The 21952-nt window shown below is 52.3% G+C and overlaps 3 protein-coding genes across 3 annotated transcripts; 2 read left to right on the top strand and 1 right to left on the bottom strand.

The window, feature by feature from the left end:
- The first annotated feature begins 1581 nt into the window (after window positions 1–1581).
- Window positions 1582–16013, top strand: TGME49_258030 (DNA polymerase). Its single transcript, XM_002364986.2, has 21 exons — window positions 1582–1923; window positions 2392–2409; window positions 2855–3249; window positions 4081–4158; window positions 4953–5358; window positions 5746–5892; window positions 6676–6986; window positions 7592–7746; window positions 7997–8138; window positions 8822–9009; window positions 9777–9852; window positions 10212–10403; window positions 10724–10942; window positions 11427–11631; window positions 11874–12037; window positions 12528–12656; window positions 13096–13201; window positions 14155–14364; window positions 14638–14786; window positions 15099–15172; window positions 15561–16013. Exons 1-21 carry the CDS (start codon window positions 1620–1622, stop codon window positions 15697–15699), a joined length of 3807 nt encoding a protein of 1268 aa, XP_002365027.1. The 5' UTR covers window positions 1582–1619; the 3' UTR covers window positions 15700–16013.
- Window positions 16014–16513: 500 nt separating this feature from the next.
- Window positions 16514–17254, top strand: TGME49_258040 (hypothetical protein; the record flags this gene model as incomplete). Its single annotated transcript, XM_002364987.1, has 1 exon — window positions 16514–17254. One exon carries the CDS (start codon window positions 16514–16516, stop codon window positions 17252–17254), a length of 741 nt encoding a protein of 246 aa, XP_002365028.1.
- Window positions 17255–17691: 437 nt separating this feature from the next.
- On the bottom strand, window positions 17692–20247 carry ALP2A (actin like protein ALP2a; the record flags this gene model as incomplete). The annotated part of the gene is made up of 3 exons (XM_002364988.1): window positions 17692–17912; window positions 18481–18673; window positions 18955–20247. The coding sequence occupies 3 exons, from the start codon at window positions 20245–20247 to the stop codon at window positions 17692–17694; spliced, it is 1707 nt and encodes a 568-aa protein (XP_002365029.1).
- Window positions 20248–21952: the final 1705 nt, after the last annotated feature.

Raw genomic sequence — 21952 nt, 5'->3', positions numbered from 1 at the left:
AACGCGTCCGAGAGAAAACGCCTGTAACTGATCCTGTCTGAGAGGCGACTCCTCTCAGTCCTTCGCTGATTGAGTTTCTGTGAGCAGGCAGGCTGTTGGCGGGGAGACGGGGACTCTTTTTCAGAGACTAGGCTCCTTTGAGAAAGGTCCGAGCCTGTGATCTGTCTTGGGTTGTGAAGTGGAGAATCCAGAGCTTTTGTCGACTCTGCTTGTGTCTGTTCGCATCCGGTTCGGTCGTCGGTGTCACCTGACCGAACCGAGAAATTTCTTTTCGACGGTTCGATGCATCCGTGGTCTCGACCGCGTTGCGCTGTTCAGCTGAGTTCACGACCCGCATCGAGTTCCTTTCCCTCCGAAGCAGCGAGCAGTGTCCAAACACAGAAACTGAGAAACGAGAAAAAACACAAAAACGGTGAAAGAAATGCGGCTTGCGCATGACCGGCTTCTCTCGTGAAGCGGCCACAATAAACTGGCTCTGTCAAAACCGGAAGCTCGAGAGCCCAAGCCCCCTGTGCACAACGAACGCCGGTGCGAGGTCTGACCATGAGAGCGTCTCAGTTTGTGTGCATCCAGGAAACGCTCGTGAACTGCGTTTTTCGGTTTCGAAAGTTCATCCGCGCTGGACAAAGAACGAAAACTGCACACGTTTTGTGTGAGGACGTTGTCGATCGCCGGGCGAGACGGAGACAGCGCGGACCGGACGCTCCCAGAGGGCGCGCCTACCTGCGATGGCAAAGAGGAATTTCTCGCTTTTTCGAGGAACCGCACAGGCAAACGTAGCTCCAGTTGAAAGCCGACAGAGAACGTCGCCTTGTCAGAAGAGAAAACGCTCTCTGTCTGAAAAGTCTTGACCGCCAGTCCGCCTGCACCCTCCGGCCGCAACCCCCCAAATGTCTTCTGTCGAACGCGTTCGACTTTTCGTGGAACGCCGTGACAAAGGAGGTACGATGAAGAGCCGAAGAGCCTCAAGAAATAGAGGAGACAGCGGCCAGAATGGAGAAACATTAAGTCACAAATTTCAGAGTTGACACTCAGACCGCGGACGGCTTGGGTGGATGGGCACCTGCAACCCTCGGCGGGAACCGGACCTCTTCTTGTCTCGCCGATGTTCACCTTTCCTCCTGCTTTTGGTCGACTTGTCTTCTTCCCTTCCCTTTCTCTTCTTCTCCTTTTCTGTTTCTCTTCCTCTGCAGCCTCGCTTGCCGAGATTCTTTGCTTCTCTGCATGCCTTCGTCTCCACTCCCCGTCCTCTCCTTGCTCCTCTCTCCCTTGAGAGCCCAGCACCGTCGACAACGCGTTCCTGTTCTGCCGACCCAGTGTCTGTGCTTTCCTTGCCCGTTTTCTCGCATTCCGCTTGCCGACATGAAAAAATAGTCTCGGCCAGCTGATCTGCCTTCGCACCAACCTGAGACTTTTGTACCTCGCGTCCTCTTCTGTCTCCTCTCTCCTTCTCTGCGCTCGACTTCTTAAACCGTCGCGTCCAACATCCACCAGTCCTGTCTTGCGCTCTCTCTTCTTCTTCTCCTTCTTCTGTTCCTTCTTCTGCTCCTTCTTCTCCTCCTTCTCCTTCTCCTCCTTCTTCTTCCTGCTTCCACTGGCCTTCTCCGGTGCCGTTCGCCATGATGCTCGACGGGGAAACGGCCGGCAACGGAACGCCCAAGAAGCGCTCTGCTTTGCCCGGCGCAACGCAGAACTGCCCGGCGTCTTCCACGGGCCAGGCGTCGACGTCTTCGCCTGCTTCGCCGCGGAGTTCCGCGCTCCGAGCGTCGCCCACCGCCGCGTCAGGACCTGTCGACGTTCTTGGCTTCTGCGGCGCCGCCGAGGAACGCGCGACACAAGAAACGCAGTGGAGCGACTTGCTGCAGCTCTGGAGCAGAGACGGCCCTGCAGAAGAGAGAGCGCTCACCCTCCACCACCCCCACGGTAGGATGAAAGCGCTGTTTGTCGGCAACAGAGGCATCTCCTGTCCTCGCGGACTTCTCTCCTGCGTTGTGTCCAGCGGTGCGAGAGAGCTGTTGTGAGTCACGGAGAGGAGACGTCGAGCCGGAAACCGGCGAAACGCGACCTGCGATCACAGGGCGATGGACGCGCCTCGATCATGCCTCTACAGAAGTGTAGTGAAACATGATTTACACACACACAAACCCATTTTCATTTCCCTCGACGCGCGTTTCTACGTTCGCTTCCAGTCATCAAGATGTATACATGTTGATTCGCAGTTATGACAGTCGTTCGGAGCGAGCTGCAGAGTCCGTCGGAACGCGTGAGGTGCAGGATGCGCGCTGTCGACGGTAGTCAACCTGTGCTGTTACATTTTCTCGGTGTCCTCGAAGGATTCAGGAACGTCGAGTCTCCTCGCATGTTGAGTCTCTTTGCTGTCTGTTTCTGCAGATGCCAAGAAGGATTTAGGTGAGACGCGTTTTCAGCGCTTCCTTTTTCGTCGCGCGTTTTCCTTCTCCATGCGAAGCTCCCCTTCTTCCTCTTGCGTATCCCCCTGCCGGCGCCCCGCCGCGAAGACCTTGCAAGGCACCTGTGCATTTCTGCCCTCCTTTGTGTTCCCCTCTAGGCGTCCTCGGCCTGTGTCTCCTGTTTCCTCTCCATCTCGCTCTTTACCCGAGCCTTTCGCTGAACATCAACATTTATATATATATATATATATATTTATATATTGCTAATTCTCTCTGCTTCTTCTCTCGTGTCTGCGTCTCTCTCTCTGCGCGTCCCCATCCCCCTGTTCACCCTTCCCGTCTGTTGCTTTCCGTCGTCTCCGGGCTCTGTCCACTTCCCCCTGGTTTTCTCTCTTTATCTCGTTTTCCTCTTTGTTTCTCCCTTTGCTCTTTTTCTCTCTCTCCAGTTTTCTTTCAACTGGACATCGCCAATGCAACCTGCCACCGCAACGTTGTTCCCGCGGCGGTTCGCGCGCGACACCGGGCCTTGCCGGTCTCCTCGGCGCCGCCTGCGACCGTCTGCGCCTCCTACGAGCCTGAAGTGTCTCCGACGCCCGCACCCGCGGCGGTGCCGCCCGGCGCTCAGGCGGCGGAGGCGGCGGCGACTGCGAATTCGCTCGGGCCGATGTTTCGAGTCTACGGCGTCACAGAAGACGGACGCTCGGTCTGCGCAAATGTGCATGGCTTCTTTCCGTACTTCTACTGCCCCGTGCCTGTCTCCATCCAAGAGAGCCTGGCGACGCAGCCGGGAGGCGGTGTGGGGACAAACGCCGTGACGGCTCGCTTGCGAAGTTTCCTCGATGTACGTCGAGAGGTTTCAGAGGTCGCAGGAAACGCGCTAGAGGCAGACGAGAGAAAAAAGTCGCAGACGGCGGGGCGGGGGGGTCGTTGCGAGAGGAAAACGTAGGAAAGATGGAGAGGCCGCAAAATGGAGTCGCTCCTGGTGGGATGGGTACTGGATTCAAAGAGTCGAGTTGTCTGCGGGGAGAACGGGAGAGACTGTAGGAGGTAAACTGTTGCTCGACTCCACGGTGCCAGCGGAGGCTGCAGAGATCTGGCGAGAGCGAAGGGAGCCTGAGAATCAACGGGTCACCTGGTCATGCTGACGGAAAGCGAGGATGGAATTACAGAGGGAGACAGCGAATGCGACACTCGGAAGAGGCTCGACAGTCTTCTCGGCAGGAACAACGTTCAGACGCGTTTTTCTGAGGAGCTCGGTCGGAAGCAACGCAGAGGGATTCAGCGAGGGTCCTTCATCGGACTTCCGGCAGCCGCAGCTCGAGTCGCGGAGAGTAGTCGCGCGTCGAGCCTTTCGTTGACTGTAGCGTCGGGGTGTTCATGTTTTCAAAGGAGACGCGGACCGACGAGGAGACAAAACCGAAGAGCAGCTAGTCGCGAAGGGAAAGCACAGAGACACAACGCGAGGAAACGGCAAAGCGGAGTCGTAGGGTGTCTCTACACAGAACTGCAGAAAGCTACCGCCCGTGTTCGTGCTTCCACAGCAGCAGCTGTGTTTGTTCTGTTTTTTCGAAGGATTTTGTTTCAAGACCTTGCCTCAAAAGTGGACAAGCGCTCAAGTGACTTCGAGGAAAATCGCGACAAGATGCGAGTTTGCGTTTTTGTTCGCTTGCAGGCCTGGCTGCTGAAGACCCAGGCGTCTGCAAAGGCCTACGACGTTCGGTGCCTCGACATTCGCATGGAGAAGAAAGAGGTAGGAAAGCTTTGAGGGGAAACTGCGGCTTCCGTGGACGGTTACCAGCATGAGAGACTGAACTGACTTCCAGCAAAGTATCCAGCGAAAAGGGGATCAGCTTCTGCATGTCTTGTCAGCGAAAATTCGTGCATATTCAGTGTCTCAGGGGCGTCCTCCGAAGGCGGTAACAGCTAGATACACTAGAGCGAGTTCTCGAGGGACAGCGCTCGAGACGGGAACTGTTAGACCGCGTGAGTTTACATTCCACTGCAGATCTCTCACGTTCTGTTTACACACTCGAGAGCGTTTCAGTGTTTTCGTTCGCACCCCTTCGTTTCCTCGTTTGCTGGACCCACGGCGAGGCAGGTCTGGTGACGCGTTCCCCCTGTGTTGCGAGCGTCCATTCTGAGCCTCGGTGGATTCTCCGCCTTTCCGTTGCCGTCTCGGTGCAGTCAATGCAGCTCACGACTGCCAGGAGCGCTCGCGACTCCAGGAAGAGTTTCGTCCTCTTTCTTCGCGCGCGCCCTCTTCCACATATGTCTGTGCGCGTATGTCTTGTTTCTCTGTCTCTTCTTCTTCTTTTCGCTTGCGCCAGACATGTTTTTCTTTTTCCGGCGTGTGTTCTCCTTCGTCTTTTAGCCGCCTGCGTTCCTTCTTATCTTTCGTCTGTTCTCGCTCTCCTTCCCCGGCTTTCCTGCGTTTCTTCTCGCGCGGTCGCGCCCCGATGTGGTGTACGTCGCTCCGGTGTTTTCGCTTCCCTGCACTGCGCGCGCAACCTTCGCTCTTCCCTCTCTCTGGGCGGTGCCTCTCAGAGCTTGATGTACTACACACCCGGTCAGACGCCTTCTCTGTTCTTCCGAATTACGCTCGCGCTGCCGAACTGGGTGGCGCCAACGCGCACCCTGATTGAGAGAGGCATTTCAATCGAGGCCTCGCTGGCCGCTACGCCCTCGTCGGAGGCAGGAGGAGCGAACTGCACAGCCGCGCAAAACGACGCGCCTGCAGCGGAGGCAGCCGACTGGCCAGACGCCGACGGAGATGCGGCAGCGGGAGAGGATGCTGCATCCGATGCGCAGCTGCTGGAGGCGGCAAAGGCGCTTTCGGATGTGGGGTCCGGAGCGAAAGTTGCGCTTCCTCCCGCCACCTTCGAGTCCAATGTTCCCTTCGTCTTGCGGTACCTCGTCGACACGAAGACGACCGGCTGTTCCTGGCTGCTCGGTAAGAGAGCGCGAGCGCCGGAACGAATGAAGAACAGACGAGGGTGGGGCAGGGGGGAAGCGACGCGGGAGGAAGCAGAAGAAACCACGACATGAGGCGACCGTGGCTACTGAAACAGCGACGGAAGAGTTGAAAAGAGTTGAACAACGAACGCAATCCACGACGAGAAGGAAGAGAGCGCTCGAAGTGACAAAGGGCAGAGCGAAAAAAACGGACTTCGAGGCGCTCGGCAGTCTCGCCGGACGGCTTGCAACGCATCGATTTTCGGTGGACGTCTTCTTCAGAGACGCTGACGTCGTTGTTTCCTTGTTCTCCCTTTCGTTCGCCGAACAAGTTCTGCATGCTTGAGAAACGTTTTACACGCATGCACGCGTTTTCTTGGTTCAGGCCGAGGCGGAGCGTACGTCGTCAGACCTGCGAGTCTCCAAGAAACGTCCGCACAACTCGAACTCGACATCCACTACGCCGACCTCCTGCCTCTCCCACCCGCGGAAAGATGGCAGAAACTCCCGCCTCTCCGCATTCTCTCTTTCGGTACCGAAAATCCAAAAACCGTTCGCTTTGCTGTTGTCCTTCGCACCGAAAAACCTCACACTTGGAGAGAGAGACGCAAGAGCTCACAGCCACATGCAGTTGTCCTCCCCACATCTACCAAATTGTCTCATTTTTCATTCAATGATATGCACACATACATATACAAATATATACATACATACATATATATATATATATATATATATATATACCAATATACACAAATATATACAAATATATACATGCACACAGATACAGAAAGATGCGTTTTTTCTCTTTCCCCAGACCCTCCACGTACCCTCGCCAAAGTTGTAGCGCGACGACTTGTGGCGCGGGTGTCTGTCGTGTACACATGAAACAAGTTCCTGTGTACATACATGCATCTAAATATCTAAAATATACAAATATAAATGTATATATATATATATATATTTATGTATATGTCTACCTGCTCAGATAAATAGGAATACACAATAGCTGCATATATATATATATATATGTATACTTGTAAATTGAATGCTCACGCGCGCGTTCTCATTTGGGTGTGCACGCGCAGTGTTTTTCTCCATATTCGTACACCTGTATATATATATATATATATATGTATATGATTTATTTGTGTAGATCTATATCTATAGAGATATATGTGTATTTGTGCATGCATATGTTTGTGTATGTATCTATGTGCATGCATATGTTTGTGTATGTATCTATGTGCATGCATATAGGAGCGTTTATGTATGAACGTGCAAGGACGTCCTTTTCTTTGGTGTCTGTGAGCAGACATCGAGTGCGTGAAGCTGAAAGGCGAGGGATTCCCAGAGGCAGAGACTGATCCGGTGATTCAGATTTCCTCGATCGTCATGCTGCAAAGCGTACCAGCAGATTTACCGGGACTTTCGGAGACAGACACGAATGCTGCGACTGCATGCGTTGCGAAGGCTCGCAAAAAGCGGCTCTCGGGGGGACTCGAGAGACCGTTGTGTCGCGTTCTCTTCGCGCTCAAAGAGTGTGCCTCCATCGCAGGCTCGGTCGTTCTCTGGTTCGACGATGAAAAAGAAATGCTGGCAAAGTGGGCCGAGTTCGTCAGACAGGTGAGGTCGCCGGTCGGCCGCGGACAGCCTCCTGAAAGGAAACGCACACACAGGGCGGAACTCGCAACTGTGCCGAGAGACTCAGCGACGCACAACGACGGCAACCATAACGCGAGAGAAAGATACATATATATACATATATATATATATATATATATATATATGTATATATGTGTATATGTATATATACATATATATGTATATATGTATAGATATACATACACATATACATGCATACGTATAGATATTTATGAATATATATACATATATATATGTAGATTTGTATGTATACATGGACATTCATATATGCGGACATGTTTGGTATTTCTGTGTGGACGCAGGTCTGTCGACAAGTACACATGGATTTATAGGAATCCGCATTTAGAGAGATGTGTATATACCTATTGACGTATCGGAAGAAGGGGAAGTGGACAGAGGCCAGAGACGTGATCCGCGATGCAGGTAGAGGCGTCTGTTTGTCGACATTTCGCTGGACAAAGGGAAGCCATCGACGCGCTTCGGACGGTTTTTAGAAGCGTAACGGAGCCGGCAGAAGGACAGACCATTACGTTTTTCGTGTCTCTTCCTGGCCTGCCGTTTATCAGGTTGATCCCGATTTCCTCTCAGGATACAATTGCGTTAACTTTGACCTAAACTACCTCATCACCCGCGCAGCAACTTTGAAAGTTGTGGGCTTCAACCGACTCTCGAAACTCAAGTCTCTCGAGAGCAAAATTCGAGACAGCAGTTTCTCCTCCCGGTACGAGTTCTTCTTCCCCTTCTGCCTGCATTCTTATTTGCTTGTTCTCTCTCTTAATCTCCTTCTTGTTCTCTCTCTTCCTCGGCTGCGTTTCCTCGATCATTTGCCTGGTTTTTTCAGCCTGTCGCTGCTACTTCTGATGTACCGCTGCACAGTGGTTGTTTACGGACTCTTGTCGGGGGTGCTTCGTGTCGCTGAGGAGGCGACGACAGAGTCGAAATAAAAAATATTTTTTTTTTTTCGCGCGCAGAGCTCTGGGGACGCACGAAGGCAAGGACATCGCAACCGAAGGCAGAATCCAGTTCGACCTCCTCGAGCTCGTTCGACGAGACTACAAGCTGAAGAGCTACTCCCTCAACTTTGTCTCCTTCGAGTTCCTCAAAGAACAGAAGGTACCGTCGCTTTCGTCTCACACTGACACCGAACAGATCGACATATTCACATATATATATATATATATATTTATATTTATGTATTTATACGTCAATGCATGCACGGAGATGCATTTGGACAGCTGAGGAGACACCTCGCGGATGTGGGGAGCGTATAAAGAGGTATGTAGAGAGAGGCGGGGGTACAGACCTAGGCAGAGAATTAAGGACGGATACTGAGGTCTTAATGTCAATGGAGATGCGTAGATACTTATACAAATATACATACATGTATACATACACATATATATATATATATATATATATGTATGTGTATGTATAGAGAGAGAGATGCATGTTTGGGAGAGTGGTTTTTCCGTATTTAGTTCTAGGCATTCATTGATCTGAAGTCAGTGGCGCAGTGCTGGTTTGGTCGCTGTATCTGTCTTACTGTGTGGAGTTTCTTCACTGTCTCCCTGGAGCATGTTTGTGTCGCGCTGTGGGTTTGGCTTGCATTCTTGTCCGTCGTCGCCGTTTTTTCACTGCTGGTTCCAGATGCTGGGGAGTTTCTGCGGCAGCGCACTGCAGACCGAAGAGCGAAGAAGGACTCCAGTGTCGCGGCGAGTTTTTTTCTTATTAACGTCGTTCGCTGCGGCCGTTGCTGGTTCGATCCTGCGTTCCGCTGTGTCGCCTTTTTGTGTCAGGAAGACGTTCACTACAACATGATCGGAGACCTGTTTCGAGGTTGCCCTTCCTCGCGCAGACGCATTGGAGTCTACTGCTTGAAAGACGCGTATCTGCCTCTTCGATTGCTGAAAGAGCTGCTGTTTCTGTACAACTACGTCGAGATGAGCAGAGTCACAGGCACACCACTCAACTTCCTGCTGACCAGGTAGAGAGGCCGTGAGAACGCTCGAAACGGGAGAAAGGCGCGACAGAGACGCGTCTGACGGAGCACCAGCGAGGCCGAGAGGCCGGCGGGGAAGGCCAGCACTGCAGGAAAGAGAGGCGGGCAGATTTGACGCGGACAGAAAGCGAAGAATCACGACAAAGGAAAGCAGGAAAGAGAAACGCAGGGACAGAGACGAGAGATGAGAGACGAAGGAAGAGGGGAACGAGAAGGCCAGGGAAGAAAGGCGCATCACGCGAAGCGATGGCGTACACGAAACGAAACGCGAGGAAGACGAGAAGATAAAAAAGCGGACGAGAAAAAGAAAGAACGACGGAACTGAGAGGAAAGGACAGGCCACCGACCAGGCCACCGACCTGCGAACGAGAGAAAGAAGAGAGCAGACGAGAGAAGAGTTGATGCTTCGAGAGAAACAGATGCAATACCTGAGTCCTCTCCATAAGCATCTTCGCGGCTCGGTGCGATCTCGCCGGAAGGACGTGTGGGGAGACTCCGTTTCAGCATGTTCTACGGAGTCGTTCAACTCCACGTTGCCATGGACTTCGTTCGCAAAATCTCTCAGAAAACGACGCGGTCGCGTTTTCGCCTCGTCGAACGCAAACCATGAGGAAACGTCAAAAAGGCGAGGAAGTACCTCCTCAGTCACAGCGCGCTCCATCGCTAGCGATTTGGCGCGTTTTTTTCCTGCGCTTGCGAGTTCGTGGAAACGTCACAAGCCTTTCTGTGTGGTTTCTCTTGCCCTTCCTCAGAGGCCAACAAATCAAGGTCACCGCGCAGTTGCTACGCAAATGCAAGGAACTAAATTACGTCGTCCCTGTTGTCAAGGTGCGACCGACAGACGTTCCCTTGCGTCTCGAGTCGAGTCGGCTTGTGTGAGATTCGCTCTTCAAGGCGTTGCCTCCTGGAGTCCAGTTCTGCTGTGCTCGTTTCGCTGCCCTCTTCTTACGTGGAGTACATTGATAGTGGCATCCAGTGTATGCTTGCGAGCAAAGTCTTCCTTCTGTCGTCGCTCGCCTCCCGCAAGGCCTGTCTGCCTTGGCCTGTAGCCTGTAGCTTCCGCGTTCCTCGCTTTGTAGCTGCACCCACTGCTCGCTCTCTTTGTTTCGCCTGCATCGCTTTGTCGCCGTCTCCCCGCTTGCTGTCGTTTCCCTTTGGCATTCGGTCTCTGTTTGCTTCTGCCTCAGCGCACCGGCGGAGACAACTCGGTGCAGTACGAAGGCGCGACGGTGCTCGAGCCGCGGAAAGGCTTTTACGACAAGCCTATCGCGACGCTCGACTTCGCCTCTCTGTATCCTTCCATCATGATCGCCCACAACATCTGCTACAGCACTCTGGTCGCCTCTTCTGCGGCACACACAATGAATAATCCAGACGACGTAGGCAACGCCAACGCGTCGAACGGAAACCGCCTCAAGAAATCGCAGAAACTACACTTCTCTACAAGACACGAAGACGCAAGACGTCCTATATCTGCATATCTGTACATATATATATATATATACATATATATATATATATATATATATACGTATGTATGTATGTATGTTTGTATACATATATATACGTTTATGGAGCTCCTTTGTGTTGCCCGGGAGTCTGACGAGGAGTCCATGTTTGAGACCGACTCCAGGTGGACTGTCGCGGGACTTGGCTGCACACAGCTCAGCAGTCCGTTGTGCATGCGCGTCTTGTCCAGGTGACAGTGACGACGACGTCTCCCCCGCACAAATTCGTCAAGAAACATATTCGCAGAGGAGTGCTCCCGATGATTGTTGAAGAGTTGATAGCTGCGCGTAAAGCCGCGAGGAAAGAGATGGCTGCGGCGAAAGACGAAATGACAAGACAAGTTCTAAACGGCAGGCAACTGGCCCTCAAAATCAGTGCAAACAGTGTCTACGGATACACCGGAACGACGGTAGGAATGAACTCGGCCTTCCTGCAGGAAACACAGACTCCTGCGCGCAAGACGTATTTCAGTACAGAGCAGGAAGCCGTGAAAGGCGCCAGGTATATCGAGGCAGATCTGAACAGTATCGACACAGACGTACAGATGCATCTGCGCGCTTTTGAATGTGCACCGTACATACATGTATATATATATATATATATATATATATATATACATATATATATATATATATATATATACATATATACATATATATATATACATATATACATATATATATATATGTATGTATGTAACTCTGCGTAGAGGTCTGTAGAGTATACGTGTGCATTTATGTTGATAAATAAAGGTGTGTCTATGCTCGCGTCCATGCTTGTGCAATGTGTACATATATATATATATATATACGTGTACGTATATACCTATAAATATATATATATATATACATGTGTGCGTATGCGTATGTTGCATGCGTTTTTTTCGTCTTCAGACGGGAGGGCAGCTGCCCTGTTTGGAGGTGGCGACGACCATCACTTGTTTCGGACGAGACATGATCGACTTTACTCGCCGCGAAGTTGAGAAGATGTTTTGCAGAGACAACCAGCATGCATGCAACGCGACAGTTATTTACGGAGACACAGACTCCGTCATGGTCGACTTTGGAGACTTCAGCATCGCCGAGGCCATGAAGCTCGGTAGGTCGCCTGCAGAGACGGCACCGCATGCATGCACCGAAGAACCGCGGCAGCGCGCCATCTGAACCAGGTGCAAATGCCGCATCGTGCGAGAGGTGAAGAACGCATTGGTTGAAAGCGCGTCTTATGCGACGTTGTTCTCTGCCCTCTCCCCTGTGGACGCTCCGCTTGTGGAGGGTGAGACTCCTTCCACTGGCGGCTCCATTTTCTTCGACGAGATTTGTCTCTCTGCTTGCATGTAGGCGAAGAAGCAGCGCAGGCGCTGAGCGAAAAATTCGTCAAACCGATTCGACTCGAATTCGAGAAGGTCTACTGTCCATTTCTCCTCATGAACAAAAAGCGCTACGCGGGGCTGCTGTACACGCGCCCAGAGAAATACGATAAAATCGACTCAAAAGGCATCGAGGTAAATGCGCGCAACTCTCTGTCAGCTCGTCGCTCGCCTCAAACGCTCTGGACCTTCTGGAGCTCTGTGCTTTCGACGTTTAGCCGCCGCGGTGCTTGCGAATTTCGCACCGTCCGCTTCTTCACTGCTGTCCATACGCCGCAGATACACATACGAAAGACGGCAGCGAGGCGCGAGGAAGGGAGGAGAGACAAAGAGAGAGACCAAGAGCTCGGGCAGAACAAAGGGAGAAAGCGCCGAAGCGGGGAATGCGCATATGTAGAGATCTACACATGCGGTGTCACCTGACTTGCCAGTCAGAGACTCAGAAGCATGTCGACCAAAAGAGAATCTTTATCTGTGACGGTTCATGTAAATATATGCATTCCTATCTATAGTTGAATGGATATACGTGAGAGTGTGTGAGAAGTCGAGTAGGCACCGAGTTACGGATGTTTGCATCAGGTCGTCTGCTTGTTGCGCGTCTCCTCGTTGGTTTCCTTCTGCGCAGACTGTGCGTCGCGACTTCTCGCTTCTCGTCCAGACGATGGCTGACACAGTCTTGCGGAAGATGCTGATCGACAAAGACGTCGAAGCTGCGAAGGAGTACACGCGGAGAAAGGTCGCGGAGCTTCTGCAGGTAAAACACGAAAGCTTGTCCTCGAGCGACAGACAGCGAACGGCTGCACTCAGAAGTCTTGCCGTCTGCACCGGGTGTGGAGGCGCCGCTTTCGCTTGCGCGTCGCGAAGGCAACAGCGTTTTCGAAGGCGGGAGAATGAGAGCGAGAGGAGGCAAGGAAACGACAGAACGGACAGACTGAAAACGGAGGGCCGCGAAAGAAGCGGGAGGACAAACGAAGAAGTGAAAACGTTTCAAGACACCCCACAGCACACCGCTGTGCGATGGTCGTCCTCGCGACTCGGAAGAAAAACGCAGTGCAAGGACCAACTGTGTCTCAGTGGCTGGCCGCCCATGGGCACAAACTGCATGCGGACAGCCGCGAACGCGCAAACGGCGAGGAACCAGGTGTGCTTGCATGCAACGAGAAAAGCTGTCGCATGCGACGATTCTTCTGCAGAACAAAATCGACCTCAGTCTCCTCGTGCAGACGAAGAGTCTGGGGAAAATGGACTACGACACTCGCCTCCCGCATGTCGAACTCGCGAAGAAGCTGCGCAAGCGCGGTGAGGCAAACTTCAGTGTGTAAAAACGAGACGACGAGAGCGCGTTTACCCCGCGCGTTCGCCCCGCAGGAACAACTGAAAGAAAGACAACGCATGTGAAAAACAATGGACAAAGATGTCACCTTGAGATACACCACTCTGGAGATTCAGAGGCCCAGCACGGTGCTGCTTCGTCGACAGTGGACTCGAGCCGACGCATGCGGCGAAAAGGTTCTTGTCTTGTTGCAGACACCGGAGCAGTTGCCTGTGGAAACGGCGAGAAAAGCGAGAGACTCCTGTGTCGTCCAGATTCCTCCCTCTGAACCGTGACGTCCTTGCATGCACAGCGAAACCTGCGGGCATAGAGCAAGGCCGATGTTGTACATGGACAAACATGCGTGAGAAAGTGAATGTGATGCAAGATAGATATAGATAGATATAGCTAGATATAAATATAGATAGATAGATATAGATGCACATGTCTAAAGTTTTATGTAAATGCGTATATATACTTGTGTATAAGAGTATGCAGTTGACATAGATGTATAGACGGATATGCAGTGCAAAGATACATTCAAATCCGTCCTCATCTCTGCATATACGTAGATGTGGTGGAAAGCCATAGATCGATATATACATATTTATATCTTAATATATATATATCGATATTTATATCTTAATATATATATATATATCGATATTTATATCTTAATATATATATATATATATATATCGATATTTATATCTTAATATATATATATATATGTATCTGTATATATATATATATATATCAGTGTGTATATAAGCACCTGAAGTTCCAAGGTGTCGCGAGAGCGGTTTCGGTGAGTGTAAGGTAGCCGAGGCGACCTCCCTGCACCTCGCGGATGCATGGCGTGGACGAGCATTTCTCTCGAGGTCTACGAGGACCCAAAGTCTGCAGGTTCTCGTTTCCAGGGTGTGTGCGTTTGTGTTAGACGCGGGGACGGCGCCGTCTGTGGGCGACCGAGTTTCCTACGTTGTGATCCAGGGAGCGAAAGGCCAGGCGCAGTACGAGCGCGCTGAAGATCCGCTCTACGTTCTCGAAAACAATCTGCCGATAGACACGCAGCACTACCTGGAGGGCATCAAAAAACCGCTCTGCCGAATCTTCGAGGGCGTGATGAGCAACCCAGAGAGCTTGTTCTGTAAGCACAGCGAGAGTGAAGGCTGAGGAGAAAGAGCCAGGAGAACGAAAGCGAGGAGAGAAAAAGAGCAAGACAGAGGGCATCAGCGAGAGCAAAGGAGGGAGGACATCAGCGAGAGCGTCGTGGTAGAGGCTGCTCGAGGATTCAGCTTTCGCCATTTCTGGCGACTGTGCGCGTCGCTTCTCGACACCGCCACAGAAGCACCTGCTTGTTCTCTCTCCGTGGTCCGCGTTTCTCGTAAATTTTTTTCCAAGGATTTTCTTTTCTTCTCAGCTGGCAGTCACACGATGAAGCGCACTGTCAGCATTTCGACGCAAGGCGCCCTCTCGAAGTTCGTGCAGCGCGGTGTGCAGTGCGTCGGCTGTCGGTCGGTGATTCGCGAAGGCGCTTTGTGTCGTCGGTGTCAAGAAAACGAAGCTGAAGTGAGGCAATGCAATTCCGCAGCCAGCGCGGGGACGTTCTCTTGGTTCTCATTGCAGCTCCGCGTCTTCCTTTTCCTGTCTCTGCGTTCCGTTGTTCTTTCTCGGCGCGTCTGCGCCAGTCCTCATGTCCGTGAGCCTGCGTCGCCTTTCTTCTCGTCTAACGCGTTTCCTCCCCGTTCTCACACTAGCTTTTCGCTCCCCATGGCTCGTCGCGTCGCTCGTTTCTCCGAGAGGGTCCTTTCTCTCTCTCACAGTGCGTCTCCTGTCCGAGCGGTCCGTTCTGCGGCTCCGCCTGGCGTTTGACTTGCGCAGATCGTGGTGAACAAGATGGCGGAGATGGCGGAGAAAGAGAAGGAACACTCCGACCTGTGGACCGAATGCCAGCGGTGAGAAACTCTGCGCGCGCTTCCCTTTCTCCGGAGAAAAATGAAAACTCTCTTCATCCAAATAAACCTGAGGGTCGTCCACTACGCGGAAATACAAAACACATCCCCCCCAAAATGCCACAATCACATGCACATTTTCCACGTTCATTCAATACATATTCACGCACCTATACATACATATATATATATATATATATGTATATATATATATATGTATATATATATATGTGTATATATATACATATGTATATATATATATATATTCATATTCGTCTGTGTGCAGCACCAAAACTCAGTGTCTTCTATCTGTGTGTATATAAATAAATATAAATATACATCTAGAGAGAGAGATGTGTATATGGGCGGCTACGATGTGTGTGTGGTGCAGGTGTCAAGGCAGCTTACATCAGGACGTGATTTGCATTAACCGCGATTGCCCGATTTTTTATCGTCGTGCGAAAGTGAAGAAGGACATTGGCACCTTGGAAGAGCGTCTGTCAAGTCTGTCTCTCTCCAGCGACTGGTGAAGGACGGCGAACGAGATACGAATCCTCGGCCTGTCATGCTGTTCCGGTGTTTCTCTTCTGCTTGTTCGTGCAAAGAAAAGAGAGAGAGATAAACGAGGCTTGGGCGCCGCGCCCAGGTCCGGCGCCACCCGATATGCTGCCTGCAGTTCAGTGATTTGCAGTTCGAGCCTGCGTCTTGCCGGCTCCATGTGCCAGCCGCCTCGAGCGTCAAACGCACTCCCGAGACCAGCTGTGTCTGTCTGACGCGCCGCGCATCACGTCGGCTGCTCGGACTTTATCTGTCCTTCTCTCTTCTTTCCTTCTTGCCGCGCCGTCAGGGCAGAGTGCGATGGCCTCGACGGTGTCCCCTCACTGTCTCTCCTCCGCGTTCGCTTCCTCCACCGAAACTGCCGCCGTCAGCAGAGAAAAGAGGCGCAAAAAGAGACAGGCGAAGGCAATACCTGCGTGTGGGGCGGTGCGCAGGCTGCTTGCGCGCCAGACGGTGTCTCTGATCGTTTTTTCTGGGTCAGGAAATGGCTCGACTTCTCAGCTGCGACGCAAGGAAGGAGGCGCCCTGCGGCAAGGCTCGTGCAGCGCCAGTCGCCACCAACGCAGTCAACCTTTTCTCGAAATCCGAGTCTCCCATATATGTGTGCGTAAACATAATATGCATGTCTTCAGCAATGCATGTAGAACGAGAAACGCACCTTCGGCTGTATTATGGTGTGCCTCCCCCTCCTTTTGAAGCTGTACGACAAAGGGATAACAAACGCCCTGGGGGGCGCCGGGAAGGACGGATCTTCACGCGATTCTTTTCGCATCTTCAAACATAAAAATGGCTCTCGCGTATCCTTGTCTACATGGAAAAGACATACATGTTTGTACACACGTTTCTATATATATATATATATATATATATATACATAAATATATATATATATATGTGCATGTCTTTTTTGTGGTATGTTGTTTTTGTTCTTCGATTTGTCGCGTAAAGACTTGCGGCGCAAGAGAGACCGTTCTCAAGTTCGTTCGCAGCTTCCTGCAAACGTCGCGTCTCTGTTCCTTCTCGAGTCTTGTCAGAACTTTTCCTGTATTGAATTATTGCTGTGACGTTTTCCGTGGACGGCCTCCTCGTCGCTTCCTCGCTGTCGCCTCTCGACGGCATGACGCATCTAAGCTTCGAAGGTCACCCCGATGTTCTGCGGCCTTCTCGTCTACTGCCCTTCCACGCACTCCCTGTGTCGTATCCTCTCTTCCTGCTTCTCTCTCTTTCCTCTTCCTTCCAATTTCTGCCTTTTCCTCGTTTTCTGGTGTTCGTCGCTCTGCTCTTCCTAGAGAGCAGCTCGAAGGCGCTGGTCGTATGCGAGACAGTGCCGCAGCCAGCGAGTGCTCGGCGTTCGACTCGACACTGTGTAGCAAAGACGATTCTTCCTTCGTTCGAAGCGCCTGTCTCGCTCGACGCCTTGTTCGGCAAAGTCGGCGAAACGGCATGGACAGGCGCAAACCACACATCCCTACGCACCGAACGGCCCTCCCAGATCCACTTATCAGCACAGAAGCATCGCGTATTTGAATGCATGCAGCCAAGTCCACGAGCACATTCGTATTCACATGCGCCTGTCGGGTGAAGTCCGCGAGGTCGACAGTTGTCCAGCGGAAACAAGCAAAAAGGTACGCACTCGTCCTCCTCACCCCCCAACTCTTCTCCCTTCCTATCCCTCCTCTCCGCAACCGAACACAAATGTGTACATGTGATCTGCACAAGAGCTCCGAATATCTGCGTACCCCAACACACATATACATATATATATATATATATATATATATATATATATACAAATATAAACAAATATAAACAAATACATATATATATATATATACAAATATAAACAAATATATACCTATATATATGTATATATGTTTTGGTTTAGGTATGTACCGAGCACTTGCGAGGCTTTTTCCAGAGTTCGCCTGGAGTGGGGAGGCGCCCGGAGATTTCTCTGCTTTTTTTCAGTAGCATTTTCGTTCGACGATGGACGGACCGTGCTCGTCGTACTCCTCCCGGCTGCACCACAGCGACTGGAAAGCAGACATCGACGCGAGCACACTGCCTCCGATCCACGTTGAGACGCGCCTCTCGAAGAGCGTTGGAGCGGCCAACAGTCTCCACTTCATGCCCATCGTGATCGACGCCTCGCGCGAGAGCTCTCGACTGAGTCGCTCATACAGACCTGGAAAGACGAGAAAATAAGATGCGACACAGGCGGACGGCAATCGAGAGTCGGCAGGGCGCTGCTGCGGCTCTGCTGTTCAGGCTTGCAACGAGGAAAAACCTGGCTTTCCGGCGCTGTACACTGCTCCACGCACACCCCCGAAAGCAGAGAAACATGCGAGAACACAGAGCGAAACTGAGAGAACACAATTCAGGTCGCCGACCTGAGAGCCTCCCGACAAAACGACCGCGTCACTGTTTTTTTTCTCGACCTTCGTATGCGCAGCGAGAACAAACACACGCGCCCCACCAGCGCCGTTGACGCTGTAACAAGGTGAAGACGAAACGCTCCTCAGAAACGCCCGTCCAGAGATCTGTGTTCCCCGATGGACGGCCTCGTTCTCAGCTGTCGAATGGCCTCGAGTTCACTCGCTTTTTTGCTGTTCTCAAAAAGCCGCAAGACGCCACTTGACGCGTCCCCAACCTTTTTTTTCAGAAGCGGCTGCAACGAGATCCATGCTTGGAAAATGTCTGAGGAAGTCCTCTAAAACTCCCGCAACTCGAAACCTCTGAAAGCAAACGCTCACCTGGCGTAGCCGCGCCGCCTCCCGCAAGCACAATGCCATTGAAAATTTCCTTTCGCGCCTCAGCGTCCACTCGACTCGCGACGTCGTGCAGTTCCTCCGTCAATCCTCGGAAGGCCTTTGCCGCAGGGTCCATCCACGACTCCGCCTCGAGAGGTTGCAAGATCGTTCGGGGATGAAACAGAACTTCTGGAATCTGAAAACAATCAAAACGGCGCGATGCAGCCGTTTCACAAACAAACACAGCGCCATATGCATCCACACCCATATACATATATATATATATATATATATATATATTTGTGTGTGGGTCGAGTCTTTGCGAGAAGCACTGTTGATAGCGCGCGCCTTGGTCGCTTTTTCTTCTCTCTTTTTCTTTCCTTGTGGTTTCTGCGTTCAGACCGTTTGCGTCTCTCTGTTCCGTTCCACTCTTTTGCTGCCGGGTGTCGGCTGCGCCTCCCTCTCTGTGTTTCGCACCGTGTTGGCGAGTTCTTCGCCGACGAGGCGAGTGCCGTCCGGAAGTTCGAGGATGTGAGGCGCGCCGCCGAGGAGGGCGGCAGTGCCTGCATGCAGTCCCCGGCCTCCGGCAGGTCCCGGGAGCATGGCCAGCCACCGCGAGGGAGTGAACGCGGCGTCTTGCTTTACATTCTGCAGACTCGGCACCTGCTGCGCGCGCCTCCCCGCGTCTGCCGGCGGCAGCAGCAGCGGCCTCGACGCACACCGTTTCTGCGCCTTTTCGGCGATGCCCGAGGCCCCCGGGAAGCCGCCGCCGTCCTCCGCCGTCTCGGCGCCTGCGCCGCGATCGTCGCCCAGAAAGACCTGGCAGAAACTTTCGCGCATGTTCCGCAGCGCCGCGGCCTGGCTGAGACGCAGGAAGGAGGGATCGACATCCGTCCAGTCGTACAGCGCGCGGCGCGCAGCCACCCAGGAGGCGGCGGACGCGGAAGAAGAGCCTCCTCGGAGCGCGCTGCTCGTCGGCTGAGAGTCGAGACTCGAGAGGGAGAGACTTGCAGGCGTCTGAATGGGTTTCAGAGTAGCGAAGAGAGGGAGAATAGGGAGGTTGTGCCGCGCGAGGACGCAGCTGAACACCTGGTCGAGGAAGTCACCGGCGACAGGCCATTCTCCCGCCTCGCGGTGGAGACAGAATCCGTCGACCACAGGCGCAATCGAGAGCGACGCAGCGCCGATGTCGACGACTAATCCACCGCTCCGGCCGACGGCGAAACATGACAGAAGAGCGCGCGGCGCGATGTACAGCGCTGGCACATCGAGCTTCTCGAACGCGATGCAGGCGAGCTTCTCGCGGAGCGCGCGACAGTGGAGGTTCGGCTCGGAAAACAGAACAGGGTAATCCGAAAGCGTTTCAACGTCTTCGCGGCAGGCGACCCCCGCGGCGCCGAGAGCCGCGTCCGAAGTCAGAGACGAAGAAGAAGAACTCGAAGAAGAAGTCGAAGAAGAAGAAGGAGGGAGACAGCGCGAGATGGAGGCGCGGACGATGTGCTCGAAGACGTCCTCGTGGAGGGTGTAGGAGGGGAGAGCAGAGGAAGAGAAGGAAGGGTACAGACAAGGAGAAACGGCGAGGTCGGTGCGTTTCTCGCTGAAGGAAAGGGGAAAGCGGAACTCACTTGTGTCTGCGGAAGAAGACGCAGAACTCGACGGTACACCGACGTAGGAAGGAAGCATAAACCACGGAGAGTCGTCTCCCGCGTAGCCGACGCGAGTCGTCAGGGCGCCTACGTCGACGACAAAGGCGGAGAGGGGGAGTTCCATCTTCAGAGCGACGCGTTTCTTGGGAGGCTCGCGGCAACGAAGTCGAGGCAGAAGAGCGACGCGGACTCCAGAGTCTCATGCAGTCCGCAGACGCCTTGGTCGGAGAAGGAAAGCAGGACGAGGGGGAAAGGTCAGAACGAAGGGGAGACGCGAACACCAGGAACGAAGAGTGAGAAGGCACCCGGTCACAGGAGAAACAGACTGTTTTCAGAGCGTGACGGGAGACTTGGACAGAGAATAACGAAAAGAACGAAAAGCAGAGACAAGAAAAGAAAGAAAAAGAAAGAGAACGGAGACAGGCGAGAGAAGAGAACGGAGACAAGAAAGAAAAGAGAGAAAAGAGAGGAAAGAGAGAAGTCAGGAACTGCCGACTTTTCTCGAGGTGCTTTCTCAGAAAGACGAAGAGAAGCCGTCCCCCCAGTTCCCTCGAGTTTCAGCAGGAAAATGACGGAAAAGGAGACGCGATTCAAACACGAACAACGCAAAAATGTCGTTCCGTCTTTCTTCTTCCTCGTTCTCTCGTTCTTTTCCCTCTGTCGCTTCTCTTTCTTTCTCCTGGACGCCGGAGAGAGCCGCGGCACTGGTGGAAGTCCTCAGGTCTCCGAGGAGATAGAAGAAAGGAAGCCACCCGTGATGTCAGAACGGAGTATCCTCCCTTATTTGTGCAGAAAATGCTCCAAGCGAGGCTGGAAATCGCAAAAAACCTGTCGCAGCCTTTCCTGCATGCAGCAGCCTGTCTTTTCTCTTGCCCGAGAGAAGCGAGAGACGCTTGGGCACACCCGCTCCCTTGTCTGCTTTCTTCTCCGTCTCCATTCTCATTTTCACCGGAGAAATCAACTCCCTCGCTCTGAAAACGGAGGATTTTCAGTCCGCCGCATGCAATGCACTTCCTCCACCGCAGACGTCGTCTTTGCTCGCCGGATGCCGTTCTGCTGCGTTTCTTCGCCACCATGGCTTCAGTGTCTTACCTCTCTCTTCACTTGTCGCTCTCGCCTCTGAGCTTCTAAACACGGTGCCTGACACAAACGTTCCGCGACTCTTGCTCATATACATGGATATTGTTTATACACATGGATATTTATTTAAATACATATAAATATATATATATATATATATGGGGTTGTGTGCACATCGGCAACTGGCTGTGTGTGTGTACCCTGGGAGGAGCTTCGTCATTGCATTCTTGACAGGCATTAAACTTGTTCGTACATGTCAATGCATACGGATGCAGCGAGCGCCAGCAGCAATGGTTCAACAAATACGCGCGGGCATTTGATGAGTCGTTGCATGCAGAGATAGGTATTCATACGCCCAGAACCAGTTCGAATCACATGGAGAGGAGCGGGGATGGCCGAGAGTCCCCATGCAAGTACACACCGACAGACACTCATGTCTCTGTAGGTATCTGCCTGCATTTGTGTTTGTGTCGAAAAATAGAGAAGGTGGATCTGTTTTTAGAGTCTTGCTGAAAAACAACGTGATCGAACAATTTCCCAGGAGAGGAGAAGAGGTGCAGAGACTGCAATGCCTTCACTGAAAGGTAGCTGAGGAGACCCAGCTGCATCCATACAATGCTCTTCGCGATGCACTGGGAAACAGAGGCGAGAACCGCAACTTTGTGTCACCTCAGTCGCTTGCGATCAAAAACTGAAACCACAACGCGCGACCTTTACACAGTTCAACTCTATCCTATTGAACGCAATCC

This window comes from Toxoplasma gondii, chromosome VIIb, assembly GCF_000006565.2.
Source record: "Toxoplasma gondii ME49 chromosome VIIb, whole genome shotgun sequence".
Taxonomy (NCBI): Eukaryota; Apicomplexa; class Conoidasida; order Eucoccidiorida; family Sarcocystidae; genus Toxoplasma; species Toxoplasma gondii.
Note: the sequence above shows the minus strand (reverse complement) of the source record. Positions and strands in the feature narration are given on the sequence as shown.